Source organism: Nicotiana tabacum, chromosome 5, assembly GCF_000715075.1.
Source record: "Nicotiana tabacum cultivar K326 chromosome 5, ASM71507v2, whole genome shotgun sequence".
NCBI lineage: Eukaryota > Viridiplantae > Streptophyta > Magnoliopsida > Solanales > Solanaceae > Nicotiana > Nicotiana tabacum.
Window position 1 is genome coordinate 35522155 of NC_134084.1, and position 25217 is coordinate 35547371.

At 39.9% G+C, this 25217-nt stretch overlaps 2 protein-coding genes across 4 annotated transcripts in view; both read left to right on the top strand.

Moving 5' to 3' along the window:
• LOC107783362 (uncharacterized) overlaps positions 1-20490 on the top strand; it is a 48777-nt gene extending 28287 nt beyond the window's left edge. For 2 of the 3 annotated variants that reach the window (XM_075253470.1, XM_075253471.1), the window contains exons 7-10: positions 895-960; positions 7363-7593; positions 8371-8577; positions 8734-9126. In XM_075253470.1, the coding sequence (XP_075109571.1) occupies positions 895-960; positions 7363-7593; positions 8371-8577; positions 8734-9081 (852 nt within the window). In that variant the 3' untranslated portion in view covers positions 9082-9126. Of the gene's footprint in view, positions 1-894; positions 961-7362; positions 7594-8370; positions 8578-8733; positions 9127-20335 lie in introns of those variants that run through there. The other variant, XM_075253472.1, reaches the window with a different exon arrangement.
• Positions 9364-24584, top strand: LOC142181134 (uncharacterized). Its single transcript, XM_075253469.1, has 8 exons — positions 9364-9490; positions 20382-20490; positions 21162-21297; positions 21717-21772; positions 21851-22150; positions 22242-22364; positions 22537-23226; positions 24081-24584. The coding sequence occupies exons 1-8, from the start codon at positions 9375-9377 to the stop codon at positions 24252-24254; spliced, it is 1704 nt and encodes a 567-aa protein (XP_075109570.1). The 5' UTR covers positions 9364-9374; the 3' UTR covers positions 24255-24584.
• The last annotated feature ends 633 nt before the right edge of the window (positions 24585-25217 follow it).

A 25217-nucleotide genomic window follows, 5' to 3' on the forward strand; every position in this document is an offset into this window, starting at 1 on the left:
TAAAATATTCCAACAGTACATCCCTTGCATAACTGCATTGCTAATACCTGCATTGCTAATTCCTGCATAACTCATATCTAAACCAAACGACCCCTTAAATGTCTTCAGTTGATGAGTTTTAGCTGCTGTGACTTCGTCTGTAGCAAGAATGGGGATCCTTCCATGAAATTAATTTCCTGTTTTAATGTGGCACACTAAATAGGTGAATATGCTATGACTGCTACTTACCGTTTGGTTTTTAGAAAGCAAAAGTTATGGGAAACTAAAGTTAACTATGGTAAGATTGTAAGAGTTGATTCCCCCAACTTGCTCGGGAGGCATAGTTGTTGTATATTAAGAATCAATTACCCAATAGTTCTTAAGTTAAAAAATGCATAGACTTTTCCTTTTCAGAAAATGGACTTTATCATGAGACCATGCCGTTAAATATTGATATTAAATTTGGGTTAAAGGGAGTAGGAATTTTACTAATGAGATGCTTTATTAGCAATAGCATGTTGCATTTGCTTAAAGTGCAATACCAGAAGTGTCAAGATTGACTTTTCTCTCCTTGAATCAAGTGTCGGAAGGTTTTGCTATCTCTATCTGGAAATGATGCAGTTCTTTTAGCTTGAGAATCAGTCCTAGTCATTTGAACCATATTTATTTCTGTGTATCCTGTGCAGTTTTTCCTCTTTTTAGTTACACTTTTGGCAAGTGTATAGGAACCGTGGAAAGTTTGTTTTATTAAGACTTTATGCAATGTTTTGGTTGAGAACAGCTCATCTCCTTTTTACCATTCTTTATATCACTATGACTGACTTGTTCTCCCTCTTAGTGTTCTCTGTCTTTTATCGGAATTTCTCTGTTTTGGATAGGTCATTGCTGACTTCTTACCTAACTTTTCTGATGCAGACATTTATTGCTGACTATTTCTTTAGAACAAACATGGCCGAAGATTTTTCTTATGCAGACGTAGAGGTAATCATAGAACGCCAATGGCTTCTTATATTCCCTTTTCTTTTTCACTGTCCTACTTGTGCATAGATCATACAAAATGTATACAGTTTTGTCACCGAATTGTGGAAAATTTGCTGGAATTTAGAAACCATCATCACCCTACTAGATGCGGAGAAGGTAGAGAGGCAAGTGGCTGAGTGAGAAAATGCCTAGAGACCTGAATTTTTGCTAATAAATGTTAAGCCTGATAGAACCTTTGACTTTTACTTTATTTGTTTTTGTTTTTTTGGATAACTGAGAAATCTCCGAGGACTAGTGGCGCATGGTTCAAAACTCAGTGGATAATGGATGCCCCTCTACCCTTCCCCACTTAAATACCAAGCTTTTGTCGGAGGTTTTAAACTCGTGACATACCACAAGCTGCATTCTTACTACCAGACCAAAGCCCTGGGGCTTTACTGTGTTTCTTTAAAGTGTTGTTTTTGTGTGCCAATATATCTTGTCAATCTTTACTAGCATCTCAGGTTAAGAATTTACCCAATGTTTTACTAACTTCGGTTGGTCCTCATTTCCTGGCTGATTCTTTTGTATGGACATTATGATTTTGTTTTGACTTAGAAGAAAAATGTAAGTTAGTCCATATAGGAAGTGATTATAAGGATAACTTTTGCTATGTCTTTATGTTCACATTGTGTCATGCAGCACACAACCAATTTCCATCAATTGGTTTCCCTTGTTATTGTTTCCTTAGCGAAGAGGATTACAGTCTTGTGCTTCTATTTTGTTAACTTACACTCTTTCCATTTACTTTTATTTCTGTTTTTGCAAAATTTATTTTCTTTTATTTTTCTGGGTTGCGGAGGTAAGTGCAGGTTAGCCCTTTTTGGTTGGCTTTATTTTGTTCTTTTCGGTTGGTTCTGACAAAATAAGTAAATAAATTCTCTTGCCTATGTTCGTATCCTGCTGGTCAACAGAGTTGTCTTAAAATATGGACATGTCCAAAGATTGGATCTCTTTAGTCAACAATAGCAACTGGGCCTCAATCCTAAGCAAGTTGGTGTCAGCTATATGAATCCTCACTGTCCATATGTAGCTCCATTTAAGCTTATCTCAGTCCAATATTATTCAAATTAAAATAAAAATTAAATCAAAAAGCACTAGAAGTTCTTTATACTTTTTACTAACATATAAATCACAATGGTTATTTCATGAATTTGAAATTATTGTTACAGCGTTAGTTTTAAAATCCATTTGCTTCATCCTAATATATAGAGTTACTTTGACTTGCACAGACTGTAATACTGTAAGAGCAAAATGTTTGAATAGATTGTTCTTGTTTTATTTTGTTAATATTTTTGTTTTTGACGAAGTAAGAAATATTTGAATAGATTGTTATATTGAGGAGAAGTTTAAAGAAAGTTGCTAATGTATAAAGTACAAAAGGAAAGAATGCCACTTCTGATTCAAATAAATATTGAGAAAGAAGAAGAGAAAAAAGATGGTAAATAGAGTGCTTGATTATTCCCTCAAGCTGGTGGTTTTAAATAACATTTGACAGAAATACAAATAAAGAAAGACTACAATTACAAGCGGCCTACAAAATCTCCTAATTACTTAATTACAGGGATTTCTGTGATTACAGGGAGTTGTGTATCTTTTCATATTTACATAGTATCAATTCTTGCCATATTTAACACTCCCCCTCAAGCTGGGCGTACAAGTCATATGCTCCTAGCTTGCTACAGATATCGCCAATTTTGGATCCTCGGAGTGATTTTGTGAGGACATCTGCTAGTTGGTCTTTTGAGTTGACAAAACTCGTAACTATGCACCCAGACTCAATCTTTTGTCGAATGAAGTGACAATTTACTTCAATATGCTTCGTTCTTTCATGAAATACTGAATTTGAAACGATATATAATGCGGCTTGATTATCACAAATCAATTTCATCGGCTTGTCCCCTCCAATCTTTAACTCATGTAGAAGTTGCATTAGCCATATAAGCTCGCAAGTGGCCAATGCCATAGCCCGATATTCTGCCTCTACGCTTGACCTAGCCTCCACATCTTGCTTTTTTACTTTTCCAGGATATTAGGTTGCCTCCAATTAAATACAATAACCTGAAGTGGACCGCCTATCAGAGGGAGAACTTGCCCAATCTGTATCAGAATACCCAACAATGTCTGCATGTCCCTTGTTTTCATACAATAAACCTTGCCCCGAAGAACTTTCGACATATCTTAGGATGCGAATTGCTGCATCCCAATGACTGTCACAAGGTGACTGGAGAGACTGGCTAACAACACTTACAACAAATGAGATGTCAGGTCTCGTGCACGTAAGATAGTTGAGTTTGCCAACAAGTCTCCGATATCTCTTGGATCTTTTAGAGGCTTTCCTTGTCCCAGAACAAGTTTAGTATTTGGATCCATGGGACTGTCCACAGGTTTGCAGTTCACATACAAGTGTCTTCCAAAATATCTAAGGCATACTTCGTTTGTGAGATGACAATGCCGCTGTTAGATTGTGCCACCTCAATGCCTAGAAAATATTTTAGTTTGCCCAGATCCTTAGTCTGGAATTGACTTGAAAGATGCTGCTTAAGTTGGATAATACCTTCATGATCATCACTTGTGATGACAATATCATCAACATAAACAATTAGAAAGATACATTTGCCATGAGATGAATGCCTATAGAATACTGAATGGTTAGCTTCTGTTCGGGTCATTCCAAATTGTTGGACAACAGTTCGGAAATGGCTAAACCATGCCCTAGGAGACTGCTTGAGACCATAAAGAGATCGACGAAGCCGACAGACTAATCCAGACCCCCCCTGAGCAACAAGCTCTGGTGGTGCTCCATATATACTTCTTCAACAAGTTCTCCATGAAGGAATGCATTCTTAATGTCCAACTGAAAAAGTGGCCAATGATTCATCGTTGCCAAAGAGATAAGAAGACAGATAGATGCCATCTTTGCAACTAGTGAAAAAGTATCACCATAATCAACGCCATACACCCGAGTATACCTTTTAGCAACCAGTCTTGCTTTAAGGCGATCAACCGCTCCGTTTGGACCTATCTTAACTGTAAACACCCATCGACAACCAACAGTGGTCTTCCCTTTAGGTAAAGGGACTATCTCCCAAGTATGGTTATCGTGCAACACAGTCATCTCTTCAATCATAACGTGACGCTAACCTGGATGGGACATTGCTTCTTCCACAGTCTTTGGAACCTTGACAGTGGATAAGCTAGTAATAAAAGCATGGTATGAAGATGATAAATGATGATAACTTAAAAAGGTATAAGTGGGAGTTTGATTGACAGTAGTTCTAGTACCTTTTCGGAGAGCAATGGGGAGATCAGTGACATCAGATGGGCGCTCAACCAAAGCATGAGACATTGCTGGAGAAGGCAATGAGTCACCCGGTGGGCTTTGTGTACCTGCATTAGGATCAGAAGCATCAACTGGATTAGTAGGTTGAGAATTAGGTCGAGGGCGTCTAGAATAGACTTGGAGTGGTGGATCTGGAGCTGGAGTTGGGAGGCGAAAAGGTTGGAACTGGAAGAACTATGGATATGGGCTTCTGATTTAATGTATTAGGAGAAAAATACGGGGAAGTCTCAAAAAAGGTAACATTTGCTGAGATTAAGTACCTATTTTTAGAGGGATCAAAGCATTTGTATCCTTTTTGTAGACGAGAGTACCCTAAAAAGACACATTTGATAGCCTTTTGCTGAAGTTTGTCTTTTCCCACGGTAAGATCATGAAAAAACAAGTACAACCAAACACACGTGGAGGAAGTGGGAACATAGGTTGTTCTGGATAAAGGACCAAGTGTGGACTCTTGTACTGCAAAGCAGAGGAGGGCATACGATTAATTAAATAACAAGCAGTAATAACTGCATCACCCCAAAAATGTAAAGGAATATGATTGTGAATAAGTAATGTCCGAGCCGTTTCAATGAGATGTCTGTTCTTTTGTTTGCAACTCCATTTTGTGTGGAGTATGTGCACAAGAAGACAAGTGTAATATACCTTGTGATGGCATGAAGGAAGAAAGTGAAGAAGAGAAGTATTCTCGGGCATTATCACTGATTAATTTCTTTATGGAAACACCGAATTGATTGCTAATCTCAGTACAAAAGTTCTGAAAAATAGAGAACAATTCAGATATGTTTTTCATTAAAAATAACCAAGTGCACCGAGAATAATCATCGATAAGTGTAACAAAATAATGAAATCCTAGTGAAGAACTGACACGACTTGGACCTCATATGTCCGAGCGAACAACTTCAAACAAAGAGGAAGACCTATTATTGACACGCTTTGGGAAAGAAGCACGAGTGTGTTTCCCCAGCTGACATGACTCACATTCTAACAAAGATAAACTAGATAGACTGGGGACCATCTTCTGTAGCTTTGAAAGACTTGGATGTCCCAATTGACTATGAAGCAAATCAGAGGAAATAGCGGAAGTGAAGGCAACTGTTGGTTTTGGAATGGATAGTTTGTACAGACCGTGTGACTCATGTCCTCTTCCAATCACCTGTTTCGTACTCCGATCCAGCAAAAAAACAGAATTCTCAGAGAAGATTACAAGACACTTGAGGTTCTTGGTTAATTTACTAATGGAAATAAGATTATACGGACATTCGAGTGCAAAAAGAACTGAAGTTAAAGGTAAAGAAGGTAGAGGGTGAGCTGCACCTATTCCTTTGATAGCAGTCTTTGATCCATTAGCTAAGGTAATAGTAGAAAAGACAGATGGAGAATTAAGGATATAAAGAAAATTTTTGTTACCAGATATATGATCAGTAGTACCAGAGTCAAGAATCCATGGTCCAGGAAAGGAAGACTGTGCGACATAGGCAAAAGAGTTACTAGGTTGCACTGTGCAAGGTGTAAATGAGGTAGATGACTGTTGCTTTGATGTGTGGTACTGAAGATGATCATTATAATCTGCTCCAGTCAAAGTGATAGAGTGAGATGATCTATCCTTTGACATCTGGTGCAAGTAGAATACCATCTTCGCTGTGAGCCACATTGATTGCATGTCGAGGACGATCATTGTTACGTGGAGGCTTACCATGAAGCGACCAACAAACATCACGTGTATGCCCTCCCTTATCACAGTATGTGCAATGTTTAGTGCTTTTCCCTTTTTCTTTTCTGAGTCCATTTTGAAAAGTGTTAGTTTGTACAACCATTATGGAAGTATCATATGAGTTTACCTCCGGTGTAGATGTGATGCGCAACAATTTGGCAGATACTTCCTCCAAGGTAGGAACGGATGCGCTAGCAAGAATCTGGTCTCGAACCGAGGAGAGATCAGATCTTAATCCAATCAAGGCTAGAACCATAAAAGATCTATCTCTCTGTCTATCGTGATCATCCAACTTGTCAGTAAAAGGCATACGAGAATCAAATTGATCCTTTAAGGATTCTACCTGACCAAGATAGCTTGCCATGTCTTGTTGATTCCGTTGCAGGTGGACAATGTCTGAAACTACCTTGTAAATAAGTTGTATGTTATTTGTATACAAGGTTTTGGCCTTATTCCAAACCCTGCAACATGTCTTACATGACTGAAAAAGATTTAAGTAACTTACTGTCAAGAGAGTTCCATAGAAGACTGCATAATTGAGCATCTATTTTAACTCCAGTTGGTGTATGAGGGTATGAGATGCTCCAATCTCTGTATAATTCTTGATCAAGTGATCTTCATATCCTTGACCTATAAACCACAGTTGTACAAAAGCTGCCCAAGAGGTATAATTTCCACTACCATCCAACTTAACAGTAGTAATTGTTGGAGATGGTGAAGAGGAAAGAATCGACTTTCCAGTAATTTGATTTTCAACTGCTTTATCATCTCCCATTGTTGTATTTATTACACAGGAACTGCTGAAAGTAGTGGATGAGAGTAACTACAAAACAAGAAAAATAGGAAGAAATAGAGAAAACTGATGAGTCGACCAAGGAGGATCTGGTTCTTCTATAGTCTTTTAATTCAAGAAAGAAAAATGAGATGGAGCAGGGACTAAGAACCTTAGTTCTGATACCATGAGAAAGAAGAAGAGAAGAAAGATGGTGAATAGAGTGCTTGATTATTCCCTCAAGTTGTTGGGTTTAAATAATCTTTGACAGAAATACAAATAAGGAAAGACTACAATTACAAGCCTACAAAATCTCCTAATTACTTAATTACAGGGATTTGTGTATTTTTTCATATTTACATAGTATCAATTCTTGCCATATTTAACAAAATATAAAGTGGCAACAACTTATAATGGTTTAATCATTACAACGAGAAATTTTTATCACTTTAGGATGTCATTTTTATGGGAAGGAGGGAATATTGAAAGCTTGTGACATAATTTTGCTGATTTTACCTTATTCTGTCCATAATGCAGGTGGAAGTAAAAATTGATAATTCTTTCGAGAATAAAGACATTGTCGACTTCACTATTGAAGCTTCACTCTATGACAACGGAAATTGGCTTAGCCGCTCAGACCGTATTGATTTGCTTTCTGCTAACATTGCTGATCTAGAGTTAGTGCTGTCTTCTGATCCTTGTTTGGGATTTAAAGGCTACATGCTTGTGGGGAAGGTGCAAGCACCTAAACTTTGGTCTGCAGAGCAAGTAAGTGATTTTTCTCAACTTTAAATCCAAACCATGATAATGTTTTACAATGCTGTTTTCCTTGTTTGATATTTCATATAGGGCATTTTTTTTTCTAAACGCAATTATTGCACACTCATCAGATGCTACACTCAAAACTCATTTGAAATAGGGTTCGGGTTTAGCACTTATACTATGTTCCATTACATATTAGTAGCAGTAGTACAATGTTAATCATTTATTATAATCTGGTAGTCTGCTTTTTCTCCTGCACTCCCTTGCAGGGAAGCTTAGAGTGCAAGGAATCTTTCTCCTGGATGCTTTATCATGAAATTCGACTTCTACATTTTGAATGACCCTGTCATATATTGAATTCCGAAGCTTTAGTTAAGATTTGCATGATGTATTTCCAGCTATAACTAGGAAATGATGGAAAACTTTTGATACCCCGTGTATAAACTTCACTCTTTCTTAGATTCCCTTAGCAAATTGGGTTTTAAGTACGCCATGATACTGAATATACAGCCTTCTCCATGATTATATCAATCTCACATTTGAAAATTAACATTGTATTAGGAAGTCAGCTTTGACATATTGCTTAGGCACGATGAGACTTGGCTTGTAGTTGCAGAAGTTGACCCTATTATCATCTCTTTCTAGGGATTGAGCTCAGTCTTTCAATTTATCAGGACTGAATTTCAGATGGTCCTCTCTGACCTCAAATAGATTTAATTTACTCTAATGCACTTGCTGCAAATTTGAAGAAATGCCTTATCCATTTCATTTATCTGCTGACAGCCAAATCTCTACTCTCTTGTTGTGACCCTAAAAGATGCATCAGGGAACTTGGTTGATTGTGAATCATGCCAAGTTGGTATGAGAAAAATATCAAAAGCCCCAAAACAGCTGCTAGTAAATGGGCATCCAGTAGTAATAAGAGGAGTGAACAGGCATGAGCACCATCCACGTCTTGGAAAGACAAACTTGGAGTCCTGCATGGTCAAGGTTTGTTTGTTAGTTCCTTTTTCTTTTTTCTTTTTGTTTAAACGTTTGATATGTTGCTCTTCACTGTCAAATTGCAGGCATACTTATAGGTTATCATTTTAATATCTTCCTATTTTCTGTTGAAGACAAATCATACTATCCTGTTACTTCTTGTAGGATTTGGTTTTGATGAAACAAAACAATATTAATGCTGTCAGGAACAGCCATTATCCTCAGCATCAACGCTGGTATGAGTTGTGTGATCTGTTTGGCATGTACATGATTGATGAGGCCAATATCGAGACACACGGTTTTTTTGATTATCCAAATTATAAGCATCCTACACAGGAATCATGCTGGGCTGCTGCCATGATGGATCGTGTGGTCAGCATGGTTGAAAGGGACAAAAATCATGCCTCTATTATAATATGGTCCATAGGGAATGAGGCAAGCTATGGACCGAATCATGCAGCACTTTCTGGTATATACCTTTTCATTATTTTTACTGTCCATTTTCTGTTTTAAGAACCCTTTGTTCTTCAAAAAGTAAAGTGCTAATAAGCTTTCCAAGGGATGTAAGGACACTGCTTCTTGTGCATATACGTGTGGGCACAACTTCAAAAACAGATGCTACTCTTCAGTTTTCCCCATTTGAGCTATAGGAGAATTAATTTATCTCTTACTTATAGAGGAACAGTAGTTTAGCCACAAAACCATCCCTGAAGGGACAACTTTTAATATACTTCACTAACATTCCTAAGGCATGTTTGATATATTGGTTGCATCTATAATTGCTAGGTAGATTTGGTTATAGTTTAATGATCAGAAGGCGACTATCCAACAGGCATATGCAAGGGCCTTCACAAATGGGCCCTGCAACTTTTCCCAATTCTTTCATAATCGATCCTCAGGGGCCAGTTCATCTAATGTTGCGGCTGATAAAGCTCCTAAGAATATGGGAACAGCTATTCCTTCTTCTGCTGCCAATGTTGGTTGTCACAGTGGTATTTCACCACCAAGCTCTAGTATCATACGCCCTACAACGAGTCCGATGCATCAGGGACAGAACTGGCTAAAGAAAATGGTGCTACTCCTCGACCGACAGCCACTGCTAGATCCAGCATCACCACCCCTACATCTGCTACTGTACTAAGCAGTGCTGCGGCAACAATGCAACCTCCTGAATCATCTGGAAAGCTTGCTGTGAATGCCCCATCTGTTGATAGTACCGCAACCGCTATTAAAGCTAATGAGGCACCAAATATTCCATGCTCCCTTCCTTCACATCATCATGTTGACATTGCGGGAAAGTCTTGTAGCAGAAGGTGTTAATTTCAGAGGTTGATGGCTCTCATAGCACTAATGAGACTCTTCCGTCACCTAAGGACTATTCTAGCAGCAATGCTATGGTCTTGTATTCCTCGGATGGGAGCAAGAAAGGGGTACTTATCGAAGATGCACGTCCACTTTCGACACGGAGTGGAGGGGGCTTGTCGTTCTGGATGGAGGAAAAACTTTTAAACTTTGGGAAATTTTTGGGTGTTTCTTTTGAAGGAAAGGAGGATAGGGTGTTAAAACTGTTGAGGGAGATTGAGCAACAGTCTTTCTTTCATGGTAAAGGGCAAGAGTTGGGTCAAGGGGCCAGGCAACAAAATTTAGGGGAGGTAGTGGTGTACCAGAGAAGGGGCCGGGTGAGCGACAGGGAGGAAGGGAGTTCCGCGAGGGGGGCCGAGGGAAAGGGGGACATCGTTGCTTATGGAAGTTAAGATCCTTTTATGGAATGTGAGGGGGATGAATGACCCAAACAAAAGGGTCATCCTCAAAGTGGGAGTTAAAGAGTGGGGTGCCAATCTAGTTTGTTTCCAGGAGACGAAAATGGAATTTCTGTCAGATGCGATTGTGAGGAGTGTCTGGGGAGGTAGTTGGGTAAAATATGATTGAGTTCCAGCAGTGGGAAGTGTAGGGGGCATTATTCTTATGTGGGATGATAGAAGTTTGGAGGTAAAAGAGGTTAAGAAGGGGTTTTTTTCTCTAGTAGTCCTAGTTAAAGATAGGGCGAATGGAGTGGAGTGGGGGTTTGGGGGAGTGTACGGTCCGGTGGGAGAAGGGACCAAGGCACCTTTCTGGGAGGAATTGGCGAATGTTGTGGGGGAGTGGGACATTCCATGGGTCCTAGGGGGAGATTTCAACACTATTAGATTTCCGGAGGAGAGATTAGGATGTAATCTGATCTCGAGGGCCGTGGAGGAGTTTTCTGACTTTATTAATGATCACTTTCTCATTGATCTTCCTCTGTCAGGGGAAAGATTCACTTGGGCCAGGGCGGGGGAGTCAAATTCAAGGTCTAGACTTGATAGATTTCTGATTTCGACATCCTGGGATGAGTTGGTTCCACATGCACTTCAGTTTCCTTTACCAAGGCTGACTTCGGATCATATGCCAATGATGCTAGATGGTTGCAGAGGGAGAGGGTGCGTGCTCCTTTCCGGTTCTAAAACATGTGGTTGAAAGTGCCAGGTTTTTTCGACAAAGTGAGAGAATGGTGGACAAGCTACAGCGTAATAGGAACACCTTCATTTCGCCTTTCAAAGAAACTAAAACTGCTCAAGGAAGACATCATTAGGTGGAATAAGGAGGTCTTTGGGAGGGTAGAGGTTAGAATGAGGGAGCTCATGCATGAATTGGGGGAATTAGAGAGAGGGGAAAGGGCGAGGGTGTTAGAAGATGCCGAGAAAGTGAGATTGGGGGAGGTCAAGAGGGAAATAGTCGATTTAGCAATAGCTCAGGAGACTAGTTGGCGGCAAAAATCGAGGGCATTCTGGTTAAAGGAGGGGAATTCAAACACTAAGTTTTTCCATAGGGTTGCGGTCTCAAATCGAAGGAGAAACTGCATTAATTCTTTAGATGTGGATGGGGTGAGGGTTGAGGAGGGAAAAGAGGCGATAATGGGGTTTCATGAGAATTTGTACAAAGAAGAAGAAAGCTGGAGGCTTACTCTGGGCGGGCTAGATTTCAGTCACATAGGGGAGGGAGACAGTGAATGGCTAGAGAGGGGTTTCGAGAGGATGAGGTTCACAATGCTGTATCAAGTTGTGCTGGTGATAAGGCACCCAGGCCTGATGATTTCTCGATGGCTTTCTGCCAGATATGTTGGGATACCATTAAGGGGGAGTTGTTGGAAACCATTGAATACTTCCACGAGAATGGTGTTTTCGAGCGAAGTATCAACGCTTCTTTTATTACCATTGTGCCTAAAAAAGAAGGCTCATCCTCTATTAGAGATTACAGGCCTATTAGTCTTGTAGGGAGCATTTACAAGATTATATCTAAAGTGCTATCCAACAGACTAAAGAAGGTCCTTGATGTGACTGTATTGTCATCCCAGAACGCGTTTGTGGAAAGTAGGCAAATCCTGGATGCCGCTTTGGTGGCAAATGAACTTGTGGACTTCAGAAGGAAAAATAGAGAACCTAGATTACTATGCATGCTGGATCTTGAGAAGGCATTTGACCATGTCAATTGGGATTTTCTGGATTTCATCATGATGCGGATGGGTTTTGGGGCAAGATGGAGGGGATGGATCAAGTTATGCATTTCTTCAGTCAGATTCTCAGTCCTGGTAAATGGTAGCCCGTGCGGTTTCTTTGGCAGCTCCAGGGGACTCAGACAAGGCGATCCCCTATCCCCAATGTTATTCATTCTAGTGATGGATGCCCTGAGCAGAATGATGGATCGTGCGGCGGCAGGTGGTTTTTTGATAGGATTCTCAGCTCCAATTGGAGCTATCAGCGACCGAAGAGTATCTCATCTGCTTTTTACCGATGACACTCTGGTTTTCTGTGATGCCAATATGGATCAATTTACAAACTTGAAGCAGATACTACAGTGGTTCCACATTATATCAGGACTCAAAATCAACCTCGGCAAGTGCAAGATTTTCCCGGTTGGTGAGGTTGCTAACATTGATGCTTTGTCCTATGTCCTCGGTTGCAAGGTGGGCTCCCTTCCCACTACTTACCTGGGACTTCCCTTAGGATCCTTGTACAAAGATACTGCAGTTTGTAATCCAGTGATCGAAAGAGTGGAGAAAAGATTAGCAGGCTGGCAGAAAAGATACTTTTCAAAAGGAGGTAAGGAAGTGCTCATTAAGAGCACTTTATCGAGTATCCCCATCTACTACTTGTCGTTGTTGCAAGCCCCTGCGAACATCATAGAAAAACTGGAGCGACTACAAAGGAGCTTTCTCTGGGATGCGGCAGATGGCACTAGAAAGTTTCATCTAGTGAATTGGGAGACAGTAACCACCCCAAAGAAGTGGGGTGGACTTGGAGTAAAAGACCTCAGGATATTTTACAGAGCATTGTTAGGAAAGTGGATGTGGAGATTCTGGGTAGAAGAAAACGCTTTATGGAGAGAGGTAGTAGTAGAAAAGTACGATTCCACAGTAGGGGATTGGAGGACCAAGGCAATCACAGCGCCTTTCGGATGCGGCATGTGGAGGAGCATTATGAAGAATTGGGAAGCATTCAATGCAAACATAACTTAAAGGATGGGCGATGGAAGGAGAATAAGCTTTTGGAATCAAAGGTGGTGCGGAGAGAATACTCTGAGGGCCTCTTTCCCTAACGTCTTCAGTGTCTCAAACCAGAAGGAAATGACAGTTCAATAGATTCGCAAGGAGCATGAAGGGGTGGTAGTGTGAGACCTATCTTTTAGAAGGAACATGCAAGATTGGGAGATCGAGGAACTCCAAGACCTGTTGGCACTACTATATGGGCAAGGCACGTACCACCAATCTAGTGATTCTTGGAGATGGGGGTTGCGTGCCGATGGTTTGTTCACCGTCAAGTCTTTCTACCAGAGTTTGCTTGTGAGGAGGGAGGCCACTTTTCCTTACTCATCGATATGGATCCCTAAAGCGCCCACGAAGGTGTGTTTTTTTGCATGGTTAGCAGCGAGGGATGTGATCTTGACCACAGAAAATCTCCGCAAGCGAGGAATTACACTTTTGAGTTGGTGCTACATGTGCAAAAGCGCAGGGGAAGATGTGGATCATCTTTTGTTGCACTGCCGTGTCTCCTCGGCCTTGTGGAGGGTTATATTACATCTTTTTGGTGTCCAATAGGTGATGCCAAGCTCTGTTAAGGAAATGCTACAGAGCTGGGCAGGTCTACGCAGGCGAAGAAAACAAAAGGCGTGGAAGTTCGCACCACTAGCTCTCATGTGGATAGTTTGGAGGGAGCGAAACAGGAGAGTTTTTGAAGGAATTGAATCACCTTTTTCAAATATTAGTAATAGTCTTTTATCTTTGCTTGCTTATTGGTGTACTCATGTAGCCCTCACTTGTGTGGATCTTTGGGCGTCTTTTGTAGAGAATCATGTTCTGATGTAAATTCTCTACTTTTCTGTATAACTCTGTTAAAAGGGAATTTTCCCTTTCTATTGGATTAATACAATTTACCTTATAAAAAAAAATGATCAGAACAGTACAAATATCTGAATGACTAAAATTACTGACTGATGTTTGTAAATACCCCTTAGAGAACCAAGTCAGGAGGATGCTCAATTGACAACAACAACAACATACCCAGTATAATCCTACAAGTGGGGTATGGGGAGGGTAGTGTGTATGCAGACCTTACCCCTATCTTGTGGAGGTAGAGAAGCTATTTCCGAAGACCCTCCTCCGCTCAAGGAAAAAATGAAAAGGAGCAGTTGCTATAAGCAGTAACAACAACAATATCATAAAATAACTGAAGCGAAAGAAATAACAGATGTAAATATAACTCTACGAAAAAAGAGAAAGAGAAAAAGAAAAAGAATACAAGACTATACTACTGCCACTGGGATGACAAAGGAATACACTCAACTACCCCTAATCTTTTACCCTAATCCTCGACCTCCACACCTCCTATCTAGGTCATGTCCTCATTAAGCTGAAGTTATACCATGTCCTGCCTTATTACCTCACCCCAATACTTCTTAGGCCTCCTTCTACCTCTCCTCATGCCCACCACGACCAATCTCTCACATCTCCTCACAGGGGCATCAACGCCTCTCCTCTTCACATGCCCGTACCATCTTAACCTCACTTCACGCATTTTGTCCTCCACGGGGACCACTCCTGCCTTGTCCCGAATAACTTCATTCCTAATCGTATCTCTCCTGGTATGTCTGCACATCCATCTTAGCATCCTCATCTCTGCTACTTTCATCTTTTGGATATATGAGTTCTTAACTGGGCAATATTCTGCCCCATATAACATAGTCCGTCTAACTACCACTTTGTTGAACTTACCTTTAAGTCTAGGCGGCACATTCTTATCACAAAAACACCGGATGCGAGTCTTTATGTCATCCATCCCGCTCCAATACGATGTGTGACGTTCTCGTCAATCTCCCAATTACCTTGGATTACTGATCCTACGTATTTGAAACTTCCTTTCTTGGGGAAAACTTGGTTGTCAAGTGACACTACCATGTCCCTATTTCGATTCTCGTCACCGAACTTTCACTCCAAGTGTTCTGTTTTGGATGCTCACTTGAAGAAAGTAAAAATCAAGGACCAGTGGCTAAGTGTGTAATATACTTTATTATCCTGCATGTGATATTTGTGTTATAGTGGATCATCTAGGTGGTCAAAAGACATTAACACACTTGTTTCCTGATGTGTCAAGTTATAAAATGTTAGAAACCAAAGAAGTTCTATATTTCATATCTAGAAGAGAAGATTACAAGGCCTATTTATAATACTAATTCACCTAATCTATTAGTTGCCATACACCTAATTACACCTACTATACAACTCATATACATGTGCTAGCTATGATGTAGTACATGTGTATACATGTGCTACACAACTTGTATTACACCTACTATACAACTCATATACATGTGCTAGCTATGATGTAGTACATGTGTATACATGTGCTAGACAACTTGTATGTCAACACTCCCCCTCAAGTTGGAGCATATATATTGATCATGCCCAACTTGTTACAGATATATTCAACTCGAGCTCCATTCAAAGCTTTTGTGAAAATGTCTCCCAATTGATCTCCAGTTCTAACATGACCTGTAGAGATGAGCTTTTGTTGAATCTTTTCACGAACAAAGTGACAATCTATTTCAATGTGCTTAGTCCTTTCGTGAAATACAGGATTAGAGGAGATATGAAGAGCAGCTTGATTATCACACCACAACTTTGCTGGCAATGTAGTTTGGAAGCCAACTTCACTTAATAGTTGATGTACCCATACAACCTCACACACAGATTGTGCCATAGCTCTGTATTCTGCTTCCGCACTAGATCGAGATACGACGTTTTGTTTCTTACTCTTCCACGAAATCAAGTTTCCACCAACAAAAACGCAATATCCTGTCGTGGATCTCCTATCGGCTTTTGACCCTGCCCAATCTGCATCTGTGAAACACTCAATGTTAGTGTGTTCATTATTCTTATATACTAGACCCCGTCCTGGAGATCCCTTTAGATAACAAAGAATCTGCTCCAGAGCCGCCCAATGCCTGACTGTTGGGGAAGACATAAACTGACTCACAATGCTGACAGAGTATGCGATATCGGGACGAGTTACTGTAAGATAGTTCAGTTTCCCAACCAATCTCCTATATTTCTCTGGATCTTCGAATAACTCACCGTCTTCTTTCACGAGTTGTGTGTTAGGAACCATTGGCATGCTGCATGGTTTAGATCCCAACTTTCCAGTTTCAGCTAACAAGTCAAGAGTATATTTCCTTTGGGACAAAAAGATGCCTTTCTTGCTCCGTGTAACTTCAACTCCCAAAAAATACTTTAGTTGCCCTAAATCTTTCGTCTGAAATTGAGTGTGAAGGAAAAACTTTAGAGTTGAAATTCCTGTAATATCACTTCCAGTAATAACGATGTCATCAACATATACTACCAATAAAAGAATACCATCATCAGACTTTTTATAAAACACCGTATGATCGCAATTGCTTTTCTTCATCCCATATTCTAGAACAACCTCACTAAATCTGCCAAACCAAGCACGGGGACTCTGTTTCAGCCCATAAAGAGATTTTCGAAGACGACATACCTTTCCACACTCCCCCTGAGCAACAAACCCAGGTGGTTGCTCCATATATACTTCTTCCTGAAGATCTCCATGTAGAAAAGCATTCTTTATATCAAGCTGATGCAGAGGCCAATCATAAGTAGCTGCCATGGAAATGAATAATCGAACAGAAGCTAACTTGGCGACCGGGGAAAAAGTATCCAAATAGTCGACTTCATAGGTCTGTGCATACCCTTTTGCAACAAGGCGTGCCTTAAGGCGAGCTACTGTCCCATCGGAGTTAAACTTAACAGCAAATACCCACTTGCACCCAATAGCCTTTTTGTTAGTGGGCAGATCGGCCAACTCCCAAGTACCATTCTCATCTAAAGCCATCATCTCTTCTATCATTGCATCATGCCAACCTGGGTGGGACAATGCTTCACGAACAGTTTTAGGTATCCTAGCAGAATCTAATGATGCAATAAACGAGCTAGAAGAAGTAGACAAATGGTCATAAGACACAAAAGAAGAAATAGGATAAGTACATTGTCGTGTACCTTTGCGAATGACAATAGGAAGATCCAAACTAGGATCTGAAACACAGGAGGTTGGATCTACCGACGAAGCAGAAGTAGGTAAAGGATCGGGTTCTGAGGTTTGTTGTCGCCTGGTATACACACGAAGAACAGGTGGCTGCTCGGATGGTCGATCGAGGGAAACGGGTGACTGAGGAAGAGGTGTTGGAGAACTAACTGGATGTGTGACAGTGTAGACCAAAGTATCATCTTCTTCCTCAGAACTGTTATAAACATATGAAGAAAAGAACGGATAATTTTCATGGAATGTGACATCGGCAGACACTAAGTACCTTTTGAGATATGGAGAATAACACCGATAACCTTTCTGAAGACGTGAGTACCCTAAGAACACACACTTAAGGGCCTTTGGATCTAATTTAATTACCCGTGGACGAACATCACGAACAAAACAAGTACAACCAAATATTTTGGGTTCAATAGGAAATAATGGCTTAGAGGAAAAAAGAATGTTGTAAGGAATATTACCATGAAGTACAGAAGATGACATACGATTTATTAAAAAACAAGCTGTAGAGACAGCATCAGCCCAAAAACATTTTGGCACTTCCATTTGAAAGAGGAATGCTCGGCCTACTTTAAGAAGATGTCTATTTTTTCGTTCCGCAACCCCATTTTGAGAAGGGGTGTCAACACAAGAAGATTGATGTAGAATACCATTTGTAGCCATATAATCTTTAAACAAATCCGAAAAATATTCTTTTACATTGTCACTCCTTAAATTACGAACGGAAACATTAAAATGAGTTTTTATTTCAGCACAAAAAGCACAAAAAATTGAAAACAACTCCGAACGATTTTTCATTAAATATAACCAAGTAACACGAGAATGATCATCCACAAAGGTAACAAAATATCTAAAACCAGTTTTAGAGATAATAGGACATGGACCCCAAACATCGGTGTGAACTAACTCAAAAGGTAAGTCGACCCGTTTATTGACTCTAGAAACTTTAGGAAGGCGATGGTGTTTAGCAAACTGACATGACTCACAATCTAAAGAGGAAATACTCTGAAACTGAGGATATAACTTCTTCAAACTAGACAAGGATGGATGACCCAATCGACAGTGTACATCAAAGGGAGACAACACAGTTGAACAAGAAATGGATTTCGGCACCTGTGCTTCAAGAACATAGAGACCCCCAGACTCAGAACCTTTATCAATAATCTGCTTCGTCGTAAGATCCTGAAAAAGACAATAATTGGGAAAAAATGAGACAACAATTTAGAGTACGAGTAAGTTTACTGACAGATATTAGATTGAAAGAAAAATCAGGCAAATTTAAGACAGAACTAAGGGAAAGAGAAGATGTTGGGTTAACAGTGCCAGACCCTAAAACATATGAGGTAGACCCATCGGCTAAAGTAACTGTGGAACATTGGGTATGTGACTGAAAAGTGGAAAAGAGTTTAGAGTTACCTGTCATATGATCTGTGGCACCAGAATCAATGACCCATTTGGATGACGAAGAGAGAAGACACTTAGTGGTTTTACCTGACTCGGGGATAGTATTGATAGGAGGAGATGATGACTGAGATGGTGAAATAGTCTCGGAAGTGGCGATGTTGGCATACTGAAATCTTTTGTTCTTATTCTGAAGCTTCACACAATAACGTATGGTATGACCGAGCTCATGACAATAAAAACATTCAACTTCCCCTTGCTTTAGGTCTCGACTATCGCTACTCCGATTGCGATTACTATGACTCCTATTCTTTTGGACGCGGCTAAGCAGAGCACCACTATCGATCGTGGCTGTCGGACCTGGATGAGACTTTTCAGTACGCAACACTCTTGTAAAGGCCTCTTTCAAGGAAGAGATAGCAGTCCCAGATAAAATCTGCGATTTGGCCCCTTCAAATTCGGGAGAAAGACCAGAAAGGAAACTCATGACCGCCAGTTGTTCACGCTGAGCCTGTTGTACCTTCACATCTGGACTAAACGGCAATATAACATTAAGCTCATCATACACCTTCTTAAACTCTGAGAAGTAAGTGGTGAGAGAGCGATCTTGCATGGATGGATGGTAAAATGCCTGGCACACATCATACATGCGAGACAAGTTTCCTTTGCCAGAGTACAAAAAATCTAAATAATCCATTAGATCCTTCACATAATCACAATGAGAAACTAGATCATTTACCTCACTGTGCATCGAATTCTTGATTTGGAGAAACAATTTTGCATCCTCCTTTAACCAGACTGATTTAGTCTCATCCTTGGGTGGATCATCAACCAAGTGGTTCTCTTTGTCGATGCTCCGCAAATAGAGACGGATCGTCTTACTCCAATCCATGTAATTGGAACCCATGAACTTATTCTCCGTAATTTTGGACATAACCGGAATGACATCAACGGTAGGTTTCGTTTCAGTCATCTTGCACCCGAATAATAGCAGAATCAAATAGTCAAGAACAGTGCAGTGAACAGTGATATTTGAACAGTACAGTGGACAGTGAATAGTAATATTTGAACAGTGAACAGTGCAGTGAACAGTGATCTTGGAAAATGAAAGTTGTCAGGAAAAAATGGCCGGAAATAGTGAAATAGAATCAAAGCAGCGAAAAACTGTTCTGAACAAAAATAATTCGAACGGGGAAAAAAAAAATTCCCAACAACAAACTGATGAAAAAACTTTAATGCTCTGATACCATGTTAAAAACCAAAGAAGTTCTATATTTCATATCTAGAAGAGAAGATTACAAGGCCTATTTATAATACTAATTCACCTAATCTATTAGTTGCCATACACCTAATTACACCTACTATACAACTCATATACATGTGCTAGCTATGATGTAGTACATGTGTATACATGTGCTACACAACTTGTATTACACCTACTATACAACTCATATACATGTGCTAGCTATGATGTAGTACATGTGTATACATGTGCTAGACAACTTGTATGTCAACACTCCCCCTCAAGTTGGAGCATATATATTGATCATGCCCAACTTGTTACAGATATATTCAACTCGAGCTCCATTCAAAGCTTTTGTGAAAATGTCTCCCAATTGATCTCCAGTTCTAACATGACCTGTAGAGATGAGCTTTTGTTGAATCTTTTCAGTATGGTCTTCCATTATCCATATCTTTTTTCTTGGTCAATTTCACTGCTCTTTAATTTTGAAAAGTATGCAATTAATTTACTTTGAAAATTGTTGGTGTAAAACTGTTCAGATATTCACATGCAATGGGAAACAGCAATGGGAATCTCCATAAATACTGGGAAGCAATAGATAGTACCTTTGGTCTGCAAGGAGGCTTTATATGGGATTGGGCTGATCAGGTTTGTTCATGATTTAGGATTGGTCCTGTAACTTAGGACATATTTTAACAATATTGACTGCCTGGAGGAGTTAATGCAGTCACTAAAACAATTTTGCATTGCAGTTGTTTCCCTCAACATCTTTCCCAGTTTGTTGGTTTCCCAAAACATTATCGTTACTCTGTTTCTATGGCTTCAAGCTGTTCCTTTGAGTTAAACGCAAATGTATGTTTATTGACCTACTTTTAGACATGCAAACCCCGTGTAAGATAGATTCCTATCAAGATAGATAGTTGAATGTAAATTCAAATACTACGACTAATGCCTGCTCTAATTAGATGAAAAAGGAACTTGGTGGGTGTACCTCTAGTCTAGTGTATATTGCAAAAAGCAGAATTGGTTCATATCCTGTTTAGATGACACAAGGTTTTTGATTTTGGATCTAGCATTTTGTGCTTCAAGGTAACTTTTGATGTGAAAGGCATGTCGTTGCTATTTGCAACATTGTCACACGGAGAACCACACTAAAACCATCTGTCTGCATAATTGTTGCGTGACATTTTGAAGCCTACACAGTTGCTGAAAGCTTCAACTCCTGCCCGGAAAGTAGTAGTTGTGGAGATGTTATATCTTTCGTTATTTCAGTTGTGCTTCCTCTTTAACTGAACACTATCATTTGGCACTTCCAATAGGGATTATTAAAGGAAGGTCCACGTGGAAAAATGTGCTGGGCATATGGAGGTGATTTTGGGGACATTCCTAATGATTTAAACTTCTGCCTAAATGGCATTGTATGGCCTGATCGAAGTCCTCATCCTGCATTACATGGTGAGTCGACAGTTCTCTTGTTTAATAATTTGTTTTTTCCCCTTGTCTTACAAAAAGCTTTGCAAGAGTAATAGCAATAAGTCACATTAACTAACCTTTTTTTTTTCTTCAAAAAGTGTAGGGTATGAATATGGAACATTAAGCAATGTTGAATAAGTAATTGTTGTTTCAGTTGTGTATTCTCTTACGTACTTTTAGGGGTAAAGCTTTTAACATGTTGGGAGTCTTGCAAGTTTTTCCGTTGTGTCTGGAAATTTATGGGGAGGGCGAAGGAGGGAACAATTGGGCACTATGTACAAAGCATGTACAAACACGCCTGAGCATGTGATCTGCGTTGGACGATGTAACCTGAATTTCACAAAAGTACTGGTGCTTGCTAAACTTGAACATGTCTAACTGTTTAACATTTTTGCTGTCAGAGGTTAAGTTTCTTTACCAGCCAATCAAGGTCTCATTTAAAGAAGGCATTGTTAAGGTAATGTTGTATACCACTTAAACTTTCTGTTCACTTACATCAATATCTTTTACACAATAAATAGTTTTTTCTGTTCAGATAACAAACATGCATTTCTTTGATACTACACAAGCGTTGGAGTTTAACTGGGTACTTCATGGAGATGGGTGTGAACTTGGCTCTGGGATCCTCCCTCTACCTGTCATAGAACCCCAGAGAAGCCATGAAACAAAATGGGAATCTGGCCCATGGTTTTCTGCATGGACTTCATCTTCTGCAGCAGAAATTTGTTTAACAATTACTGCAAAGCTTTTGCACACTACTCGGTGGGCTAACTATGGTCACCTCATTTCGTCCACACAAGTTCTGTTGCCTAACAGAAGGAGAGTTGTCCCTCGTGTACGTCGCTCTTAATTTAGATTTCTTCTTGAGTCTGGTAGTCTTTTTTCTCAGACATCACTGACAATTTTAAGAACTGTTATTTTCTTAGATCATTAAAAGCACCGATGCGACTTTACTTGGTGAAGTGCTTGATGACATGGTAAAGGTTGGCCAGAACAACTACTGGGAGCTGAAATTTAACAAACGAACTGGTGGTATAGAGGGCTGGAAGGTAAATACTTTGTGCTTCAATAAATTGAGCGTTGTACAATATTGTACAAAAGACTATATGGTTTTGATTATTTAAAGAAATGGACCTTGAGTCTAACTCCCAAAAGCTAGCTCTTGAAGTGAGGGTTGTACATGACCATATGTGGAAATAACCCATCCCCAAATGATTGCAGGTTAAAGGAGTTTCAGTAATGAATAAAGGCATCTATCCCTGCTTTTGGAGAGCACCAACAGATAATGACAAAGGGGGAGGGTCTCTGAGTTACTTATCTAGGTGGAAGGCTGCTAATCTTGACAAGGTAATCTTTGTGAACAAAAGTTGCTCCATTGAAAGTATGAACGGTCACGAAGTCAAAATATCAGCTACTTATCATGGCATTGCAAAAGCAGAGGAGCAAACTCCTTCAAATGCAGCAACTTCCAGTGTTCTGTTTGAGGTTGACATGACGTATTTGATATATGGTTCAGGAGATGTTGTGCTAGAGTGCAATGTAAAGCCCTGTCCTGATCTTCCACCTTTGCCACGTGTGGGGGTTGAATTTCAGTTGGATTCAACTATAGACCAGGTTAAATGGTATGGAAGGGGGCCATTTGAATGTTACCCAGACCGGAAATCTGCTGCTCATTTAAGTATTTATGAGCAAACCGTTGGCGAAATGCATGTGCCATATGTTGTTCCCGGGGAATGCTCAGGCAGAGCAGATGTTAGATGGGTGACGTTTGAAAACAAAGATGGAGAGGGACTTTATGCTTCCATGCATGGAGACTCTCCAACCATGCAAATGAATGCAAGCTACTACAGCACCGCTGAGCTCGAGAGAACTACACATAATGAGGACCTCAAGAAAAGTGAAAACATCGAGGTACTTCATTTCCTGACTTGTGCACGCTTTGTTGCATTCCAACTTTAACTTTCTTGTACACTTCATCTGAGCTTTCACTGGCTATTTTTGCCTCTTAAAACAATTTACTCGAGGCTTTTGGTTTACTAGTCGAGGAGCAAAACCAACTTTTTGGACCATTTCGGAGAATGAGCATCTTTCTTTTTGGTCTCTGACACAAGAATTACAATATCCATCCATTGGATTCAAGGGTCAGAAAAGTACTAACTATATAAGCAGAGTAAACCGTACCTCTTTTGTTGAAGGATGCATTTGGAATTAAGTTGCGCATTAATAGGACGCCGCGTTTATAATCATAATGAGGGAAAAAGAAAAAAAAAACAAAATGTATTTGTTTCCCTAGAGTGTCTGGGAGAGCGATGGGGTGGATGCTAGCTCCCTTAGCTTGTTGCGGCCACTTCTCCTTTTACAATCTATTGTTTCAAAGGCTCCATTTGGTATTTCAAAACAATGTTTCCCTTGTTCATTTTTTTATTGGATGTTTGGTTGTCTTATATTTTTGAACATGTGTTTCTTGAAGAAAATATTCAACATCAATATCTTACGTCCTATAAGGGTGTTAACATTTGTAGTACAACTCTCATTACCCCATGTTGCTTTCTCTCACCAACTTGTAAACATTATTTTCTTTCACCTAACAACACACTCCATGCTGCACCCTCCACCCTACGCTACTATACATGCCATTGACTTGTATATCCAATCAAATGCTGAAATATGATTCGAGTATTTTTCTTTTATCAAAAAAGTGTGCTGCTGTAGCAGATTAAACTTGAAATTATGTAATAGGATTTTTTTGATTTTCTGCATCTCAGGTGCATCTTGACCATCGGCACATGGGTCTGGGAGGAGACGATAGCTGGTCCCCTTGTGTTCATGACGAATACCTTATTCCAGCCGTGCCATACTCTTTCTCCATAAGGTTTTTCCCAAAAACTGCAGCAACCACTGGAGCTGATATCTACAAGTCCCAATTTTTGGAGGAGTGATTATTGATGACTTTCTTTAGTATCATTTGCATTGTTCACTTTCAGCACATGGAATTCATCAAATTTGGAACTCTGACTTAATAAAGCGTGTCGCTGAAGTGAAAGCCGCTTTAGGCTGCAGATCCTTTTACTTGAAGAACAGAGTTGTTGCACATAAGTTAATCAGAGCTGTTGCACATAAGTTAATCTTCTTTCCTCAAGTAAACTTCATTTTTTTTTTTTTGCTTTTTCTTCTATTGATAGTGTATTATAGTACTTCCCTACAGATTGTTGAGTATTATACTGGGAGAAATTTAAAAATTGTCAGATTTACAAGTGGTCATTCAAAAATAGCCATAGTTTCAAAAGTAATCGAAATTTAGCCGCTTCTCATATAAAGATAAATCTGAACGAAAACATTGTTCAAAATTCGGAAAAATACGCCACCGGGATACCGCTAGCCTCTATACATCTCCATAGGATCTGTCTCAGGACTTTATCATAGGCTTCTCCAAATCTATGAATACCATATGCAAGTTCTTTCTTTCCCTATACTGCTCCACCAATCTCCTAACAAGGTGACTGATTTCTGTAGTAGACCTTCCTAGCATAAATCCGAACTGGTTCATGAAAATAGTAACACTACATCGTACCCTCCTCTCCACCACCCTCTCCCAAATTTCATAGTATAACTCAGCAGCTTGATACCCCTGTAGTTGTTGCAATATCACATTTGTTCTTGTACAACGGGATCATCAAACTCCACCGCCATTCCTCGGGCATCTTCTCCCTCCTGAAAATGACATTAAACAACTCAGTAAGCCATTCCAAGTCTGCCCGCTCCACTTCCTTCCATTTTTCTACTAGGATCTCGTCAGGCCCAGTTGCCTTACCCTTGCTCACCTTCCGCATTGGTCCCTCAACCTCCTCGCTCTTAATACGCCTAAAAAACCAAAATCCTTCCGACTCCCTGATTCTTCCAAC